This window comes from Syngnathoides biaculeatus, chromosome 14 (genome assembly GCF_019802595.1).
Source record: "Syngnathoides biaculeatus isolate LvHL_M chromosome 14, ASM1980259v1, whole genome shotgun sequence".
Lineage (NCBI taxonomy): Eukaryota > Metazoa > Chordata > Actinopteri > Syngnathiformes > Syngnathidae > Syngnathoides > Syngnathoides biaculeatus.
In genome coordinates, this window is record NC_084653.1 from 3,899,673 (window position 1) to 3,921,610 (window position 21,938).

Sequence of the window (21,938 nt, forward strand, 5' to 3'; positions counted from 1 at the left end):
GTAGGAAGTAGTCCTGAGTATCCAAGACAGAGAGAGAGTTGTGACTGGTGCAGATTTCAATGGACATGTTGGCGAAGGAAATGGGGGTGATGAAGAAGTGATGAGTAAGTCAGCAAAGCAAAGAAACTTTGAGGGGCAGATGGTGGCGGACTTTGCAAAAAGGATGGAATTGGCAGTGGCGAATACTTATTTCTAGAGGAGTCAGGAACATAGAGTGACCTACAAGAGTGGGGGTAGAAGCACACAGGTGGATTATATTTTGTACAGACAATGTAATCTGAAGGAGGTTACGATTGCAAGGTAGTGTTGGGGAGAGTGTGGCTCGACAGCATAGGATGGTGGTGTGTAAGATGACTGGTTAGTGGGTAGGAAGATTAAGAAGACAAAAGGTAGAGCAAAGAAACAGGTGGTGGAAGTTGAGAAAGGAAGAATTTTGTGTGGCCTTTTGAAAAGAGGTGAGACAGGCTCTAGATAGTCAGGAAGAGCTCCAAAAAGACTGGAATATTACTGCCAAGGTATTCAGAGAGGCAGAAAGGAGAGTACCTTGGGTGTCTTCTGGTAGGAAAGACTGGTGAAGAAAGACAGGAATACTTCCATACACAGCCGAGAGCAGCACAGCCATGAGCGGCTCGGCCGCTCGGTTGATCGGGATGACAGAGGAATACTTCCATACACAAGCTGTGAGCGGCTCCCTGAGCCGCGGCGCTGTACTGCTCACGGTTGTGTATGTGTTGTTTCTTCATCAGATGAGGATAAATCCAAGAAATCAGTGCTGGGCATAAATGGTGTTCCATGTAATCAAACTTTTCTTGCGGCACGTAACACGTCACATCCGCACACGTAGGTCATGTGACTCGCGAAAATGGCAGTGCCCCTGAAAATTTGTAATTGTCAATAAAAATCTTCTCAAAACACGATTAAATGACAGAGGATTTAACATTACATTGTCAAAATAGAGTACATATTACATGACCGATGGCTACATTGTTAATGCAAACCAGTGGATTTCCCCTTTAAAGACCTTTCAATGAGTTGGTCTTTGTTATTCTTTCAGCATGGCCATGCAACTTTGAAGAGTTGCCCTGTAAAGAGCTTGTCATGGAGTTATGTATACAGACTGTGGTTTGACTGAGGGTGAGATAGAAATAGCTTTGGCTCACAGCAGCCACTAACGCAAACATGATGCAAGCGTCTTGACTTAAAAAAAAAAAAAAAATCCTTAAATAATTTTCCAGACATATGAAGTCTGCTTTTGTTGTTATTTATGTGTTTAGAATTTGTGTTTGACCCTTATCTCACTGGCGGAGACATCGCTGAGACTGCCAGACAATGGACTAGGAGACGAAAATATTGCTTCTGCTCTCACCAGGGAGGTGTCTGGGAGACATTGCCACAAAACATGTGACATACAACATACATTCAGGTCACGATTTGATACATATAGCATCACAATTTCCAACCTGAGTTATTTTTTAGAGGTGTAAAAAAATGGAACTGGACTAATTATTTAGAACACTTAATTATATGTGATTTAACAAAAAAAACAATAAAATGTCTGTGAGACTCCCAGTCGATGCTGTCAACCAGAAATTTAAAAAAGATGGCCAGGAGTTACCATACCACACCCTCAGTGCTCTCTCCTTAACAGTATACGTCAGTGCTTTTCAAATAATGGGGTGAGTCCCCCTGGGGAATTTTTATTTTATTTTTTTGCTGTATGAGATGAAAGTGTAACTGCACATCCACTACAGTTGTTGGCAATGCCACTCACAATGTCAGTGTGCGCACAGAGTATTCGCTCTATTGTGTTGTTTTTTTTTTTTTTTTACTTACACCAAGCAGACGATCTGAAGTACAGTAAACGAACCGATTAGAGACAACATATTTTTTTTTAAACAGGGATGAAAAAACAGGCAGAGACAGATGACGACAATGAAACAAAAGAAAGTCGCCCGAGAGCTAATACGAGGAAATATAAAGAAGCCTATCAAGCGCTTGGCTTCACTGTGAATACAGTGGGAGACCGGTGTGTTTACTGTGTCTAGAATATTGGTAGAGGACAGTATGAAGCCAAATAAATGAATGCGCCACTTATAGACATTACACCCCAGTCATTCTATAGGCCGCTAGACTTTTTCAGCAAAAATATTGTTAATCATCCCGCTAGTGAAAGCTACTTCAGTAAACAAGCGAGCGCTGTTAGCATCATATAAGGTACTGCACCAAATTGCTCAGTGCAAAAAACCTCACACCAGTCACTCAGATTTGAAAAGTGTACAGTTGTGGTCAGTCATGCCCGCAGATATAAAGTTACGGGTGTGGTCCACCAGTCATGCTCGAAGATATAAAGTTGTGGGTGTGTTCTGTTTGTAATTATGAGTGTACCCCTTTAAGAGCGGAGGGTGGCGGTGTCACGTAAACTAGGAAGCAGAATTAGGCTGAGCAGCAACTCGTTGAGACCATGTGCTTCCATGTTTTAAAAAAAACAAAGACATCAGGCTGTGGTTCACTGCCCTGGATTGGTTTTCATGTGCGCTGAAAGTGTGCGACAAGTGCGCATTTGCGGTGGCACAGCTTGGAGGGAACTTTGGTCAAGACTACACAAAATGAGCGACGTCTTTCAATATTTACTGTATGTATTTCAACTCATAAACTTTTCGTCCTTGACTGTGCAGTTTTGCGAGTGCGATGGCGTGCAGGTACATACGCGTCCGTCAAATCATAGTGACTGCCACACCAAAGCAGATTTATTCATCGATCCATTTTCTTTGTCGCTTATTGTCACAAGGGTCGCGGGGAGTGCTGGAGCCTATCCCAGCTGTCAACGAGCAGGAGGCGAGGTACACCCTGAACTGGTTGTCAACCAATCGCAGGGCACATGCAGACAAACATCCACACTCAAAATCACACCTTGGGGCAATTTAGAGTGTCCAATTAATTTTGTATGTTTTGGGGATGTGGGAGGAAACTGGAGTGTCTGGAGAAAACCCCACGCAGACGCAGGGAGAACATGCAAAGTCCACACAGGCAGGGCTGGGATTGAACCCAGGTCCTCAGAACTGTGAGGCCAACACTTTACCAGCTGAGACGCCGTGTCGCCAGATTTTTTCATTTTTGTTTTGGAAGTTAAAGGGTTTTATATATTTTGCTCATGAGTTAATGTTGCTGGACTGAATTTGAAGTTATTAATTGTTGACTGTATTTCATATCAAATGGTGCAATAAGACACGGAGGATCAGCTTGTAAAGCGTTGGCCTCACAGTTCTGAGGACCGGGTTTGATCCCGGCCCGCCTGTGTGGAGTTTGCATGTTCTTCCCGTGCCTGCGTGGGTTTTCTCTGGGCACTCTGGTTTCCTTCCACATCCCAAAAACATGCAACATTAATTGGACACTCTAAATTGCCCCTAAGTGTGATTGTGAGTGTGGCTGGTTGTCTCTATGTGCCCTGCGAATGGCTGGCAACCAGTTCAGTGTGTACCCCGCCTCCTGCCCGTTGACAGCTGGGATAGGCTCGAGCACTCCCTGCGACCCTTGTGACGATAAGTGCCAAAAGAAAATGGATGGATTGATGGTGCAATAAATCGGTCAAAAATGTCTAGTTTTGACAAAGATTTTTTTAAATTTCAAGCAAGTTGATGCACTTTAAATTTTTTCTGTTACAGACTAAAGAACAATCTTAATAAAGTTTTCTTTGCTGTAAATTGGACTATATTTATTTTTTGTTTTCTTTAATGTTAATGTTGATACAATGTTATGTAGAGCTGTACGTATAACAATTTTCTAGAAAAATGATCATGTGTATTGTCGTGGCAGAGAGTGGGGGGGGTGCCAATTGTTTTCTTCTTGCTAGTGGGGGGGATAATAGAAAATAATTGAGAAGCACTCGTGTATGTGAAGTAGCTGAGGTCCAGCCACTTCCACAGCTTAGCATTAGCAACGTGCATGGTCACGAACAAATGAGGAACAACAGCGTTTTACTTCTAATATTTCGGTCACAGAGCCAAAGTTGAGCTTTTTCTATATAAGAGGGAAAATCTTCACTTTTTATATCCATACAATCAAAAATAATGCCGTGTATAACGTATTTGTGGGCATAGAAAGAGATGTCCACGCAAATTTTGGTGACAATTGCTCACAGTTTATATTAAAGCTCGTACATTAAGCTTTTTTTCACGATACAGTGAGTTGCCAATTAAAGTGAAATCAAAGTGGGTTGGCAAACCAGAGACTCCAGGAGACACGTTTCCACAACCAGCGGCAACTCGGTTTCAATCACGTTGCCAGCTAATCCCCAGGCCAGTGAGATCAGGGTTTTAAGAGAATGACCGGAAAACAACACAGCCAATTTCCAAATTGAGTTTTGGGAACTCAATACCCACATTTTTCTACATTCCTTTGGCAATGGCCACCCACTTTGGAATGCATAACTTTGAAATTTCTTTAGTGTTACAGTGATCCCCTTGACGCCTTATAATTTAAAAGACACTTATTGATGTGTTTTTTTTATTTTTGTTTCTTTTGTGTTTCACTTGTGCTAACAGCAAAAACTAACAAAAAAAAAATACACTTTACAAACAATATTAAGGTAACTTGACTCCACCACTCTCAGACATTACAGAATTGATTAATGTGCTGGCCAAAGATTAGTTAAACTGTTTTCATCCATCCATCCATTTTCTTTTGCCCCTTATCTTCACGAGGGTCGCAGGGAGTGCTGGAGCCTATCCCAGCTGACAACAGGCAGGAGGCAGGGTACACCCTGAACTGTTTGCCAGCCAATCGCAGGGCACATAGAGACAACCAGCCATACTCACAATCACACCTAGGCGCAATTTAGAGTGTCCAATTAATGTTGCATGTTTTGGGGATGTGGGAGGAAACCAGAGGGGCCAGAGAAAACCCACGCAGGCACGGGGAGAACATGCAAACTCCACACAGGTGGGGCCGGGATCGAACGCGGGTCCTCAGAACTGTGAGCCCAACGTTTTACCAGCTGCTCCACCGTGCCGCCACTGTTTTCGTTTAATTATTATTATTATTTCACCACCAACACAACTTGAAGTGTTTTATCTCTTATTTCAAGCTAAACGATATTCATTCAACAAAGGGAATTTTTTTTGACTGGAAATCTAGCCAGGCGAACACAAATATTGGCCTCAACTGTAGCCTGCGCTCTCTACTGAGTGATGCACTCAACATGATGTGATTGCCTTTGGTCTAATACTTATAGAGATTTATTTTTATCATCAATAATTTGAAGCTGATTTCATACATCTGTTAGATGAAAGGTATAACTGACATCCAAAAGCCTCCAATTAAAGCATCTGAAACATCAACAAGCAGCATTAAAGGGCCCACTGTAATGGTGATCTGACAGTTGCATCACTGAGCAAGTTAACATTGCTCCTGAGTAATATCACACGCAATCTTCTGAAATGCCCAATACTTTTTCATTCTCTGAGCATTATATATAGTAGTGCGAAAATTCCAATGCCATCTCAGAAGACCATTCAGGCAAAGAAACATCACAAGGCAGAGGTTTCAATTTCTTCAATAAAGACTCTCAGGCTCAATTAAATTCAGAGGACCGATGACATATTTGTCTGCCTCTCAGAGGAAATACTACTGTGAAGGAGGTGAGCGCTGTATCATTTATAAAATTAGAGAACGGCACATTGACCTAGGTTGCAAATGTCTGAAGGGACATTGAAAACATTTAGAGAAAGGAAAGCAGTAATTAAATGTGACAAGAGCACAGGAATTTGGTCAGGAAAAAAAAGTGTAGTTACTCTGTTGCACTCCACAGCCCTGACAGAGAACCTTGATTTCATTCTAATACAACTGGTGGAGGGTCATTTTCAAATAATGTGCTCGATCACAGCAAACACATGGCCCACTCATTTTCCTCTTGAAAACAAGTCAATTTTACTGACAGAAGTGTTGGAATTATTGGCAATCAAAAAGGCATAATTGTAACTAAGAAAAATTTTTAATTATATTATTATTGAAAATTTAAGCAATATTTTAAAATATTTTAATGCCAATAATTTTTCCAGTCAAGTGTCCAAAAGGAAGTTGCATGATTTTTAAACATATTTCTGAAGATGTCAATTAAATTGTTGCTGTTTCCATGAGAGGTAACGCGAATGCATATTTGTCTCAACAGAATTATTTTTCTTACTTCTTTAACAAATAGTCCTTCTTTGTCACTCAAAGTGTTTTTACCATTGTCAAGAGACCACTTATGTTGATACAATACACCAGAGGGATCTGTGAGCTCAACTCCCAGGTGGAGGCAGCCATTTTGGATTCACATAATGCCAGACAGCAATATGATTTCTGAGACATTAATAAATATGCATGAATTTGTGAAAATGTCAGAACAAAGACATGTCTTTACTGTTATTTCATTTGTATAAAGACAAGTGTGTAATGGGTTCAAAGAGTAATCAGAAGAATTTAAGCGCTCATATCTGCAGAGTTTGGGGACAACATGTAAATTGTGTCTTTACTGTTAAGCTAAAAGCCTATTTGAATGGGCTAACAAAATTTCCTCTGTCAATTAAGATTGCCTTTACCCAAAATTTTAAGTCATCAACAACTTTTTGACAATGAGCCTCAAAATGTGGCTATTTCAGCATCAGAGACATTTGCCTATATAAAATCGTTCCCAAAAATGGCTAATTTTATTCTTTCTCCCCAATTATCTTAGCCCATTTTCATCAAATTATATGAAAATGATCCCAAGCGATATGTTAAAAGTGACAAATGAGCCCTCCAATGAGAGCCCACGATGCCTGTCGAGCGCAATGCATGTTTGGAAGCGTTGGTGCATATATGCCATTTTAGCATCCAAAGTGATTCCTTCCCAAGGTGTCGGGGGCAGCTGACAGGAGGCAAGGGCTGAATTACAATGCGTCGTGCGCATGCAGTCTCCCCCTCAACCGTTCCCCACATGCTGCAGTTTTACAGCGAGATCCGTGCACAGCTGGCTCCGGTATGGCATGTTGAAATGCTTCGATGAACCTTAGTAAATGACCGATACGCTTTGGGTGGCGATTGAATATTAAAAGGTATAAACGGAGCAACGCGCTTCTCAATAAATCCCACTTGCCCACCTCTTCCTGCTGCGGTTGATTCTGCCTCTGATTCGGCTGCTCCTTGGTCGCTGTCATGGTAAACTCCTCCGGAAAAGTCGATGTATCGCTGCGGGGGAAACAGCCGGGTCCTTTCCTTCGAAGCAAAGGAGGATGTGCAGCTGGATGGTAGAAGTGCGAAAGCTTATTGGAGCTGATTTCGTCACCAGCCAATTGTGTAAGGGGCTGCGGGAGGGCGGGGGGGGGGGGGGGAGAAGCATCTGCGTGTGGATGTGGGTGTGGGTGTGGAGAAACCGACGCCTGCACGCTTGCACTCTCACATCAGCCTATGAAGGAGGTGATTTTTGGACAAACTCGTCACCGAATCAAATAAGTAACGCTATCTTTCTTTGGCTCAAATGCATTCATACCCAGGCACAAAATATGACAGACACCCGAGTGTAATTATTTTAATATGTTACTTTATGTTCGTAAATGCACAGTAAGACCACCCAGTTAAATCATTTGACATTGTATTTTTTTAAAAACGGTTTTGAATTTGTCGACCATATGTCATTAATAGCATACATCTCCACAAGTCATTGTTGTGAAACAAAAAAAACCACAACTAATTTAACAAGCATAAAGAATTGCCAGGGATCAACCTGAACAAATTAACCAAGGTAACTGACATTAAAAAAACAAAACAAACATTGGCGCAAACAAATAATACCAACGTGCTTATGGTAACGTGCAATGCTTATGTGGGTGTTCTCTGGATACTCTTACTTCTTTCAACATTTGAGCTACATGCATGGTCTGTATAAATTGTGTAAAGCTATGAATCTGAGCATTAGTGGTTGTTTGTCAAAAATGTAATTGACTACAAATCCAGGGTATACCTGCCTATGAGGAGATAGAGATAAAATTCAGAATACTCCCGCACTCTTAACTACTAAAACACTCTCATACACATGATTAAAATGCTCTTATCCGTTCATATTTTGTTCAAATATGTTCAATATATGTGAGCAGAATCCTTGAAATTGCCACAAATGTGTTGAGACAAAGGGGCATATTTACCACTGTAAACAAACTGCCACTCATGTTCTTTGCCCAAGAACAGCATGACATTTTTTGTGAGTGCGTGTCACTTCCTGGATGCATTCCACTCACATTTATAACAAGATCAGATTTTACAGAAATCAGAGTTTGATGTCATGCCTTGCAGAGTAAACGCAGCCAAACGCACCAGTGAAATGTGCTCATAGAAACAACTGAAATCCTTAGATCATACTGGATCACAATTCTCCTCAGGACATGTCACAGAACATATTGTGACCCGGCTCTCATCAGAAGAGCCTGTTCATCAAATGCAAAAACCCGAACCCTAACTACACTAACCCAATCTAAAACTCTTACTGTGTGTGTGTATAAGTAAACATTTTAGCCATTTAATTAGGCACATCTCTATAATCAACAGTGTGGTATTTATTGTTAAGCTGCAGTGTTGAAACCGTGTGGCATTTGTATTTCTTCTTTAACCCTAAAGTGTATTTATTTGGCACCTTTGAACAGAAACAAAAGAGTAGTATCCAAAGTATCAACATTGAGGAGCTAAAATGAAGTGTATCATACAAAGCATGGCTTCTTTCTGGCTAATTAAATAGACCACACCTTAAAGTATGTAAAAAAAAAAAAAAAAGTATTTGCCCAATCCTGATTTCTGTTTTTTTTTTTTGCATATCCATCAAACACAAAGGTTTCAAAATCATCAAACCAATTTTAATATCAGTCAGAGAACACCAAAGAAAATACAAAGTGCAGTTTTCAAATGACAATTCAATTTATTAAGGCACAAAAAAAAAATATTCAAACTTTTCTGACCCTCTGTGAAGATATAATTGCTCCCTGAATCTAGTAATGGGTTGTGCCACCCTTGGCAGTATTCACTGAAATCAAGCATTTGCGATAATTGGTGATGAGTCTTTCAAATCGCTCTGGAGGAATTTTGTCCCACATTTCTTTGCAGAATTGTTTCAACTCTGCCATATTGGAGGGCTTTCAGCATGAACTGCCCGTTGAAGGTCACACCACAGCATCTCAATTGGATTTAAATCCGGACTTTAACTAGTCCACTCCAAGCCTTTTTTTTTGTTTTTTTGTTTTTTTGTTTTTGTTTGGTTTTTTTTGGAGCCATTCAGAGGTGGATTTGCTGGTGTGTGTTGTGGTGTCCTGCTGCATGATCCAAGAGGGCTTGAGTTTGAGGGCACTAACTGATGGCCAGACGCTCTCCTTCAGGAATTTTTGGTACACAGCACAATTCATATTTCCATCCAGCAAGTTGTCCTGTGGCAGCAAAACAGCCCCAGATGATCAGACTGCCACCACCATGCTTCACTGTTTGGTTATGTTCTTTTGAGCAAGATTTCTTCCCAGTTTTGGCATTTGTGGATAATGGCTCTGACCGTGGTTTGCTGGACCCCCAAAGCCTAGGAAATGCCTTTCTCACCTTTCCCAAATTTTTGGTTAGTCACAGAATGTGTGTGTATGTATTTCTTTTGGCTTGTTCAGTGAGGGGTCACCACAGCATGTCATCTCAGATGCACGCTCATATTTGTTTGGTACAGTTTTTACGCCTGATACCCTTCCTGATGCAACCCCTCTGCATTTATCCAATAGAAAAAGATGTGTCAGTACTTATCAACATGGCACAGGAATATTTTGTTTCCATTGCCTGACATCTATTTATTTATTAAGAGGTATAATCCTGTGCTCTTGGTATTTTTGATTGACCCGGAATCCTGGATTTACTGTATTTTAAAACTTGTGTTCTATGTAATTATAATGTTTTGTCACGGGCTTGCATGACCATAAGCAAAGAGATAAATGGATCAGTAAGTACAGATTGCCTCTTACCGAATAGGTCCCGGATCCAATTTCAGCAACCTCTGCTATGTTTACCAGTAAAATGACATCTTTGATATTGACACAAAATCATTAGCAAGGGCATATGGGAAAATAATGTTTTCTGCCATTAGGCCACTGTTTCTTGTAGCTTCATCCTGAAGGTTCTTTTTAATTTCTTTTTAATTTTTTCAAGCATCCATCCATCTATTTTCCCATCTGATTACCCTCACAAGCATTGTGGCAGTACTGGAACCTATTTTTTTTTTCAAACATTACCCTCTGAATTACTTTGAACCTGTGCATTATAGTATAGCTATAGACCCCAAATCCAATGAAGTTGGCATGTTACGTAAAACAGAATAGATTGATTTAGAAATCGTTTTCAATCAAATTCAACTGAATGCACTACAAAGACACAACATTGAATGTTCAAACTGATCAATGTTGTTTTTTTGTTTTATGCAAATATTCTCTCATTTTGAATTTGATGCCAGCATCAAGTTTAAAAAAAGCTGCAACAGGGACAGGATTGACCAGGCATGTTAAGGAAGCCCCACCAAAGACCCGTTTGGAAGGTTTCACAGGTGAAGAGGTGAATTGGAAACTGGTTAATGTCATTATTGGGTATAAATGGAGCTTCCCAAAAGACTAAGTGGTTCACAAGTAAGGATTGGGTGAGGTTCTCTATGAGCAAATAGTCCAACAGTTTACAGTGAAGAAAATAAGTATTTGAACACCCTGTTATATTGCAAGCTCTCCCACTTAGAAATCATGGAAGGGTCTGAAATTTTCATCATAGGTGCATGTTCACTATGAGAGAGATAATCTAAAAAGAAAAATCCAGAAATCACAATGTATTATTTTTTCACGATTTATTGATAAGATACAGCTGCAAATAAAGAGACCTGAAAGACCTGTTAGTCCGCTTTAAAAGTCCACCTCCACTCCATGTATTATCTTGAATCAGATGTACATTTGTGAGGTTGTAGCTGCATAAAGACACCTGTCCACCCCATACAATCAGTAAGAGTCAAAATTGTAAGATGGCCCAGACCAAAGAGCTATCCAAAGACACCAGAGACAAAATTGTACAACTACACATGGCTGGAAAGGGCTACAGAGAAATTGCCAAGCAGCTTAGTGAAAAAAGCTCCACTGTTGGAACAATTATTAGAAAATGGAAGAAGTTAAACATGACGGTCAATCTCATTCGGAGTGGACCCCCACACAACATATCACCTCGTGGGGTCTCAATGAGCCCTGGACTACACGACAGGACTTGGTCAATGACCCGAATAGAGCTGGGACCATCATTTCCAAGGTGACTTTTGGTAATACACTAAGACGTCATGGTTTGAAATCATGCATGGCACGGAAGGCTCCCCTTCTTAAACCAGCACATGTCAAGGCCCGTCAATAACCATTTGGATCATACAGAGGAGTCATGGGAGTACGTTTTGTGGTCAGATGAGACCAAAATAGAACTTTTTGGTCACAATTCCATTTACCGTGTGTGGAGGAAGACAAATGATGAGTTCAATCCCAAGAACACCATCCCTACTCTGAAGCATGGGGGTGGTATCATCATGCTTTGGGGGTGTTTTTCTGCATATGGGACAGGACGACCGCACTATATTAAGGAGAGGATAACTGCGGCCATATATTGTGAGATTTTGGGGAACAACCTCTTTCCTTCAGTCAGAGCATTGAGGATGGGTTGTGGCTGGGTCTTTCAACGTGACAATGACTCGAAGCACACAGCCAGGAAAACCAAGGAGTGGTTCTATAAGATGCATATCAAGGTTTTGGCGTGGCATATTTACCAATGTTAATATTTGGTACCGTAGCCTTTGTTTTCAAGTTCGAGTTCAAATGTTTCCTGTAGTTGTTCACCAGGTTTGCACACACAGCAGGAAGGATTTTGGCCCACTCCTCCACACAGATCGTCTCTAGATCAGACATTTCACATGTTTCTGGGCTATCACTGAGAAACATGGAGTTTCAGCTCCTTCCAAAGATTTTCTATTGGGTTTAGGTCTGGAGACTGGCTAGGCCATGCCAGAACTTTGACATGCTTCTTACGGAGTCACTCTTGGTTTTCCTGGCTGTGTGCTTCAGGTCATTGTCATGTTGAAAGACCCAGCTATGACCCATCTTCAATGCTCTGACTGAGGGAAAGAGGTTCTTCCAAAAAATCTCACAATACATAGCTGTGGTCATCCTCTCCTTAATACAGTGCAGTCATCATGTCCCATGTGCAGAAAAAAAAAACAAAGCATGATGCTACCAACCCCATGCTTCACAGTAGTTGAGTTCCATCCCAAGAACACATCAAACATGGTTAGTGCAATTATCTCATCTGACCACAAAACTTTCTCCCATGACTCCTCCGTATCATCCAAATGGTCATTGGCAAACTTAAGATTGGCGTTGACTTGAATTGACTTGACTTGCTTCCTTCCGTGCCATGCACGATTTCAAACCATGACATCTTAGTGTATTACCAACAGTTAACTTGCAAACGGTGGTCCAAGCTCTTTTCAGGTCATTGACCATGTCCTGTCGTGTAGTTCCGGGCTGGTTCCTTACCTTTCTAAGGATCATTGAGACCCCATGAGGTGATATCTTGCATGGGGCTCCACTCCGATTGAGATTGAAAGTCATGTTTAGCTTCTTGCATGTGTTCAAATACTTATTTTCTTCACTGTAATAAAGTTTCTTAAGATTCAATGACAATGAATTTAGGAATTTCATCAACTATAATCCAATATATCATGAAAAGATTCAGAGAACCTGAAGAATTCTCTGCAGGCAAGTGACAAGTCCGAAAACCATGACTGAATACCCGTGACATTCTATCCCCCAGGTGGCACTTCATTAAAAAAAAGGTATCATTGTGGAAAGTTTACTGCCGGATAGGCTTAGAAACACATAGCCATTGTCAGATAAGACAGTTCATCGCTACACTTACAATTTTAAGTTAAAGCTCTACCATATAAAGCAAGTCATACAGCAACAGGCTTTTCTGGGTTTGAGCTCATCTGAGATGGACTGATGCAAAGTGGAAGAGTGCTGTGATCTTATGAGTCCACATTTCAAATTCTCTCTGGAAATCATGGGCGACATATCCTTTGGGCCAAAAATGAAAACGACCATCCAGATTGTTATTAATGCAAAGTTAAAAACCCAGCATCTGTGATGGTATTGGGGTGTTTTAGTGCCCATGGCATGGATAATTTGCACATATGTAAAGGCACCTTTAATGCTGAAAGGTACATACAGGTATTGGCGCGATGCCTTCCAAGCAATGTCTTCTTGGCTGCCTCTGCTTATTTGAGGAAGACATTGCCAAGCCACAATTTGTACCTGCTCACAACACTGCCTACTGTATATAGTAAAAGAGTGAGTACTCGACTGGCCTGCCAGCAGTCCAGACTTGTTTCCAAAAGTAGTGGCAATTCTAAAGAGTTTAAAACAAGCAGTCAGCATTAACTGTCAGTATTCGGTTACAAAGTATATTTAAAAAAAAACAAAACACAGAAAGGCTACTTGAATATCTGAAATTGGAATGGGACTAATAAGAGAAGGTTTAAATGGTGACAGGTACGTTCTGAATCTCATTCAACATGAGTGGGTTGGTTATTTCTTTAACAGCCAGAATTCCATTCATAAAAGTGTGTATGCATTTGTGCAACCACATTATATGAGTTGTTTATTTTTACATCTCCTCCCCATTATTTAAAGAAATGAAATGTTTCAGGGTTTGGTTCATGCCCTCCTGCAGTGATTGCTGCCTTGTTACATGAGCTTATTTCTATGCTCTTAGAGCACACACTGAAAAATGCAGTCAGTCTCAAGCAAGTTGAAGGTCGGCTGAAATTTTCTTAAGCAAATGTTGTTTTGGTGGGCGGCTTCATGCAGTGAAAACAAAGCAGCCAAGTGTGAATAAAAGAGAATACATAATGAAGTAAAATCATGTAACCAGAATTCAGTTGCGCTTACTGATTTATGTATTTGTTCATTTTTAAATCTAATTAATTAACTAATCCCACAATCTCACCAGTACAACAGCTTCATCTAAAAGTCTGCATAAACAATGGTTCAGATGCCCAGTATAAATCAAGCCTGACCATTAACCTAAGGAGGAATTCTCAATCCATCTTGAAATGTTTTGTCCGCCTATATTTTGTTTTTAATTTCATTTATATTTAAAGTAGGTGGTGCAGCTATAGAGCATTGGCCTCACAGTTCAAATTCCGGCCCTGCCTGTATGGGTTTTTTCCGGGCCCTCTGGTTTCCTCTCACATCCCAAAAACATACATTTATTGGAGGCTCTAAATTGCCCTTAGGAGTGATTGTGAGTGCGAATGTTTGTTTGTCTGTTTGTGCCTTGCAATTGGCTGCCAACCATTCCAGGGGATACATGTTGTCTGCACGATGATAGCTGGGATTAGTTCCACCACTCCCGCGACTCTTGTGAGGATCAGCGGCTCAGAAAATGCGTGGATGGCATATCATTATTGCGATTGTTTTTGTCGTGATTACAACACACTACAGGGAGAAGAGATAGCGTGGGCTGACGACTTCAAATACTTCGGGTCAATAATCCAGAGCAATGGTGAGTGTGGTAATGAGGCCCTGTAGCTCAGTGGTCAGAGCACTGGTTTGGTAAACCAGGGGTTGTGGGTTCGTATCCCACTGGGGCCTCCACTCCCTGAGAAGGCTTGCGTCAGGAAGGGCATCCGGCGTAAAAATTGTGCCAAACATATGTGCGTTCATCTGAGATGACACGCTGTGGTGACCCCGAAAGGGACAAGCTGAAAGAAACTTACTCTAATGGTGAGTGTGGTAAGGAAGTGAAGAAACTGGCCCAAGCAGGTTGGAACAGTTGGCGGAAGATGTCTGGTTTTCTATGTGACAGAAGATTCTCCGCTAGGATGAAGGGCAAAGTTAATAAAACAGTGGTGAGGCCACCCATGATGTACGGATTAGAGACGGTGGCATTGAAGAAACAACAGGAAGCAGAACTGGAGGTGGCATAAATGAAGATGTTGAGGTTCTCGCTCAGAGTGAGTAGGTTGGATAGGATTAGAAATGAGCTCATTAGAGGGACAGCCAAAGTTGGATGTTTTGGAGACAAGGATCCGAGAGAGCAGACTTCAATGGTTTGGAAATGTCCAGACCCGAGAGAGTGAGTATATTGGTTGAAGGGTGCTGAGGATGGAGCTGCCAGGCAAAACAGCAAGAGGAAGACCAAAGAAAAGGTTGATGGATGTTGTGAGGGATTACATGAGGGCAGTGGGTGTTTCAGAGGAAGATGCACGACATACAGTAGGCTTTGATGGAAAAAGATGACACACTGTGGCGACCCCTAACAGCACAAGCCGAAAGGGAAAGAAGAAGATTCCGTGTTTATAGGAGAGATGCAATCGTGTACCAGCAGTGGACACATCACCTCAATAATATCAGTCATGTAATCAGTAATCAGTAATGGAGGTTGTGTGTGGGGTTGTGTCTGTGGAGGATTGAAGTCACAATTATAAAGTGATGTCAGCTGAATACTTACTGTTAGGAAGAGTTTGAGTAATAATTATGAGATAGGAATAAACATCAGTGACTCGCCAAATTGCAATTTTTACAACTGAAGGTAGTGTGGGTTCCGTTCTCACTCAGTAAGATTGTGAGCGTGAATGGCTGATGATAGCTGGGCTGCATGTGACTGATGAATAGTCCAAGGTGTACCCCGCCTCATATCCAAAGTCATCTAAGATCAGCTTCAGCTTTCCTCAACCAGAATGACTTTAAGATGTGTGGAAAAAAGCAGGGTTGAATAGGAAGATAATAAAGTCAAGAGGGAATGCGTATGTGAGAAAACAACTGTTAGCAACAGTGAAGTTTTTGAGTGACAGTCGAAAGTGTGCTTTCCATGAGAGTGGAGAGAGAGAGGGAGAGAGAGAGAGAGAGAGAGAGAGAGAGAAAGAGAGAGGGACAGAGACAGAAAAATATATAGCAGTCGGCAGTGTGATGTGCTGGAGCAAAAGGGGTAGAATTGAAAGGAAAGAGAGAGACGAGATTTGCTGAGGTGTCTTCTGTTGAAGTATTTATGACCCTGGGGCAACTTAATGCAGACATTCAGCAATTCAATGCAACTGGGCAGCTGATGAAAGTTTCATTACCAACCTCCGCAGTGCGTAAAATTGGGCCAGTGCCAAATTCACATCAAGCCAAATCAGCATCATGTTTTGATCGTATTCATTTAAAACAAACATAAAAACAAACCACCAGAAAAATAAATCCTGAAATGTTTGCCACATAATAAACAGAGGGAGGTTAGTACTTATCTGACTTTCTACAAAGCTATACTGGTCATCATCATAACTGATACATTCATTGATACATTCATACAGTATTTGTACATACGATACAAAATAATTAGTCACATTTACTCTACAACTTGTCAGGATAGTTCATTCATGGAAATGAGCAACAAATAAGCATAGTTCCCCCCTGATATTTTGCTGAAATCCCCTAAAATATTCTTCCATTGCTCTTCACTCTTGTTTCAAGCTTCGAGTGCTCCTCAGTGTGTCACATACCTGTGACTGACACCTGACTGGCACATCACTGACACAACTTGTGTGCATTGCTTTGTGAGTTTGTCCGCATTTCTTTTTGTGACACAGAGTGGCAGCATTATTTGTTATCAATCAATGAAGGCAATCTCAAAGCAGTGAGACATTCTGGACCCAGTAGCAAGCCAAAAATTGACTGATGAATGATTTTTTTTCCCCTAGAATGTCTATTATTTCCTCCTAGACCATAGCATTTACATTGTGCTAGATACATTCCTTCAAAACAAGAGGCAATTGCGTTTACTTCACATGGTTTATTGCCCCTCCCAGTTGAACTCCACTGAAAAACTAAACATACATCAAAAAGAATTACAGGTGCTGTAATTAAGCAAACCAGGCAACTTTATTTTGCAAAAATCTTGCTGTTAGAAATTACTGACTGCACACTTACACAACACTGCATAGACTTTTATTTGATGCATCCCATTACAGATACACATCTAGATATTCTATATGATATGATTGATATTTTTATATTATAAACCTCTAAATGCATTACACTTAGTTGCACTGGCACCCCAAACGCACAGCATATCTTCATAGGGTACGTTGGGAAAATCCCTCTGGGCGTGCTTTGCACTAGCCGGAACCTTTGGTAACTCAGAGTATTGGTAGTGTGTGTGCCACTCTATATAAATAAAAGTGACACATTCAATATATTGGCTGTACTGACACATACCATCAATATCCAACACGTTCAGTAGTAAAGATTTGGAATGTGAAGCACGCGCAGTCTCTGGGTGCTGTGGTCTCGGGCGCGGTGGGCGCATTGGAATGGACCCCAAACACGAGGCTGGAGCTAGGATTGGCTGGTGACTGCTTGACCTCATGACAGGAAGCAGTTTTGGCCACAAAACAAGCAGACAAGAACTTCTGTGGTCTCTTCAACACGGACGTTGGTCTGAGCCATGTGGGGGAAAGCCCAATGCTGAACCTTACCAAACTTATAGTTTGACTTTGTATAATTGAATAAATTGTTAAACTTTGTAATTTGACCTCGATCAAAACAAAAGAACTGGATGAAAGAACTTTGTGTAGACAGCAGGTTATGCCCAGGTCACGACTTTTCTTCCCTCTTTAAGTTCCCTCCCTTTGGATTTTATAAACATTTTCTGCTGAAAGTGTTCAAACTTTGCAATGATAGGGCGAGGTCAGTTTCCCGAACAAAGGCCTCCTAATCGGTGGACATCGTGAAAAGTAATCTTGTCGAGTGTATTTTGGTATATCATAAGCATAGACCTCATAAACTGTTTTAAACCTGAATTTCGGGGTCTTCTGAAACACTTTCTTGGATGCCAGAGATGAGGTTTTCACTTATACTTCTTGATTTAATAATGAACGTATTTCCTTTCAAACGTTTATATTCCAATGTGCCCTTCTAAATGCACAGAACCTGGCATCATGTTTGACCCAAGTTCTATATTATCTAATTTTACAGTAACTCTTTCACTTGCTGTTGCTTGAATTCCAAACTCTTTCAGAGTTTGGTGAGCTCCTGGTGAAGCAATTCAAGTGAGAATGACAATTTCTTATCGATTGAGAGGAGGACACTCATCTGTATCTCTTGAAGTGGAGGAATCTGTTTTTATTTTCTCTTCATCGGGGGCTCGATAGAAATGCTGGGGTTCTCCATTCTCCATCTTGTTGTCATTTGATTCCATTCCAGAGATGACGTGTAGGACTCTAACAAGTTACCGCTGCCCTTTGTTTGCAATTACAGAGGTCAAACGCTTCCTGTCGTTGTTCACCAGGTTCAAACACACACTGCAGGAGGGATTTTGGCCCACTCCTCCAAACATATCTCCTCTAGATCAGACAGATGTCTGGGCTGTCGCTGAGAAACACGGAGTTTCAGCTCCCACCAAAGATTTTCTATTGGGTTTAGATCTGGAAACTGGCTAGGCCACGCCAGAACCTTGCTTCTTACGGAGGCACTCCTTGGTTTTCTTGGCTGTGTGCTTCGTGTCATTGTCAAGTTGAAAGATCCAACCACGACCCATCTTCAATGCTCTGACTGAGGGAAACAGGTTGTTCCCCAAAATCTCACAATACATGGCTGGGGTCATCCTCCCCTTAATACAGTGCAGTTGTCCAGTCCCATGTGCAGAAAAAAAAAAACCCAAAGCATGATGCTAGCACCCCCATGCGTCACACTATGGATGGTGTTCTTGGGAATGGAACTCATCATTCGTCTTCCTCCAAACACGGTTAGTGGAATTATGACCAAAGAGTTCAATTTTGGTCTCATCTAACCACGAAACATTCTCCCATGACTCCTCTGTATCATCCAAATGGTCATTGGGAAACTTAAGACGAACCTTGACGTGTGCTAGTTTAAGCAGGGGAACCTTGCATGCCATGCCTGATTTCAAACCATGACGTCTTAGTGTATTACCAACAGTAACTTTGGAAACGGTGGTCCTCCCAACTCTTTTCAGGTCATTGACCAAGTCCTGTCGCGTAGTCTTGGGCTGATTGCTCACCTTTCTCAGGATCATTGAGTCCCCACGAGGTGATATCTTGGATGGCACTCCACTCCGATTGAGATTGACCGTCATGTTTAGCTTCTTCCATTTTCTAATAATTGTTCTAACAGTGGACCTTTTTTTCACCAAGCTGCTTGGCAATTTCTCCATAGCCCTTTCCAGCCGTGTGGAGTTATACAATTTTGTCTCCGGTGTCTTTGGACAGCCCTTTGGTCTTGCCCATGTTACAAGTTTTAGTCTTACTGATTGTATGGGGTGGACAGGAGTCTTTACGACCTCACACAGGTGGATAATACATGGAGTGTGGGTGGACTTTTAAAGGCGGACGAACAGGTCTTTGAGGGTCAGAATTCTAGCTGATAGGTGTTTAAATACTCATTTGCAGCTGTATTACAAAAATAAATCGTGAAAAAAATCATACATTGTGATTTTTTTCTTTTTCTTTTTAGATTATCTCTCTCACAGTGGACATGCACCTACGATGGAAATTTCAGACCCATCCATGATTTCTCAGTGGGAAAATTGTAATATAGCAGGGTGTTCAAATACTTACTTTCTTCACTGTATTTTTTTTCATCATTTTTGTTTTTATCCCATTTTAAATGTTTTATCTCTTTGTTCTCAAATACTTTTAATCATGTAAAACACATTGAGTTACCTCCTGCATGAAATGCTTTGCTTTTCTTCACTATATATTCACAATGCAGTACTAAATATTTCTGTTTGTGTGTGTTTTCACAACTGTATTTATGCTCAAATATTTATAACATATTTAGAAACAAATCCATGATTAAATTTTACACGAACCTTGACATGAGCTCATGAAATGATGATGAAGATGATAAGCATATAGCTTAAAAACGCTCAATTAACATGGGGCCGTTGGAGATGACATCAAGAGCTTTTGCATTGAGAAGAAATTACTTTGGCAAGAAAGGCATGGGATTCACATCTTGACAGATCAAAAGGAATGAAGAGAGAGATGGGAACATTTTAATGGGATTGTAGTGCATGCTTCCCATAAATCCCATGACTCATTTTGCATGGTCTATGAAACAACCATTTTGAATAGTACCATTCCTTGACCTGCTCACAGTGTGCTGTGATGACACAGGTTTGATTTTGAAGGGCTTTCATAAATTAAAATGACATATGGTCTACCTAAAGCGCACCACCCCAAATGCACGTTCACTGCGTCCCAGTCAAGTTCTATCTTTAAACTCCTCCTATCCATCCATTTTCTGAGCCCCTTACTGGGAGGGCTGGAGCCTATCCCAGGTGTCGTCAGGCAGGAGGCAGGGTACACCCTGAACTGGTTCCCAACCAATCATAGGGCACATGGCGACAGACAACACTCACGCTCATAATCACACTTAGGGGCAATTTAGAGTTTTCAATGAATGCATGTTTTGGGGATGTGGGAGGAAACCAGAGTGTTCGGAGGAAACCCATGTAGGCACGAGGAGAACATGCAAACCCCACACAGGCGGGGGCGGGATTTGACCTCCGGTCCTCAAAACTGTGAGGTTGATGTGCTAACCCCAACACTTGACAGCTGTTCCACCATGATGCCAACTGTTCCTAATAACTGATAATCACTTCACCCTTCGGATCCACCATACATGACCAACCTCTTCCATTAGTGCACTCACCTTGAGGTGATTGCTCAATCCATAATTCCGGATGTTGTGGTGACTGAGCCTTGAGTAATGCACAATACAATATTATCATGATACTTTGCATACAATGTATGTATGAGTCAATATTATAATTCCAGAGATCTATTGGGAAAAAAAAACAGAGGCAGGGTGAGCACCTGGTCAGTACATCTTCCTCACATTTCAAAATTAAATTCTTAAAATGCAATGAACCATAAACAAAACAAAATCATTATTGGGACTTCTAATGGGGCAGCACACTGACAGACTGGTTGGCACATCAGCCTTACAGTGCTGAGGACCCGAGTTCAATTTCCGGCCCCAGCTGTGTGAAGTTTGCATGTTTTCCCGTTCTCTCCGTGTCTCCATGTGTTTTCCCTGAGTACTCTAGTTTCTTCCCACATCCCCAAAACATGTGGTAAATTGATTGAAGACTCTAAATTGCTCCAAGGTGTGATTGTGAGTGCGACTGTTATCTGTCTCCATGTGGCCTGTGATTGGATGCCGTCGAGTTCAGGCTGTACCCTGCCTCCTGCCCGATGACACCTGGGTTGGCTTCAGCACTCCTGCGGCTCTCATGAGGCCAAGCAGCTCAGAAGATGGATGGATGGATGGATAGTTCAGAAAATACTCCGCCTCTCGCCCAAAGACAGCTCTGATCAGCTCCAGCACACCTGTGAACCTAGTGAGGATCAGCAAAACAGAAAAAGGATGGATGGATAAAGTAAAAATAACTAAAATTTAAAAATAAAAACAACAACAATGTATTTTTGTGTCTCTAACTTATTCAGATACAAAGCAACCAGACAATGTTATTAAATATTATAACAGTTTGTCAGATATATAGATGTATGTGTGTGTACCCATCCATTTTCTTTGCCGCTTATCCTCATGAGGGTCGCGGGGAGTGCTGGAGCACTGAACTGGTTGCCAGCCAACCACAAGGCACATAGAGACAAAGAGCCACACACACAATCACACCTAGTGGCAATTCAGTGTCCAATTAATGTTCATGTTTTTGGGATGTGGGAGGAAACCGGAGTGCCAGGAAAAAAACCCACGCAGGGTCCGGGACCTCAGAACTGTGAGACCAACGCTTTACAGCTGCCCCACCGTGCTAGTCGGCGCGCTCTTCAAAGCCTCGCAACAAAGAGGGACGTGAGCCGGTACACAAGT

At 41.4% G+C, this 21,938-nt stretch overlaps 1 protein-coding gene across 3 annotated transcripts in view; it reads right to left on the bottom strand.

Annotated features, from left to right (window-relative positions):
- LOC133512399 (inactive dipeptidyl peptidase 10-like) overlaps nucleotides 1-7,263 on the bottom strand; it is a 150,952-nt gene extending 143,689 nt beyond the window's left edge. For all 3 annotated transcript variants that reach the window (XM_061841981.1, XM_061841980.1, XM_061841979.1), the window contains exon 1: nucleotides 7,119-7,263. In XM_061841981.1, coding sequence (XP_061697965.1) covers nucleotides 7,119-7,175 — 57 coding nt within the window. In that variant the 5' untranslated portion in view covers nucleotides 7,176-7,263. The remainder of the gene's footprint in view (nucleotides 1-7,118) is intronic.
- Between the last annotated feature and the right edge of the window lie 14,675 nt (nucleotides 7,264-21,938).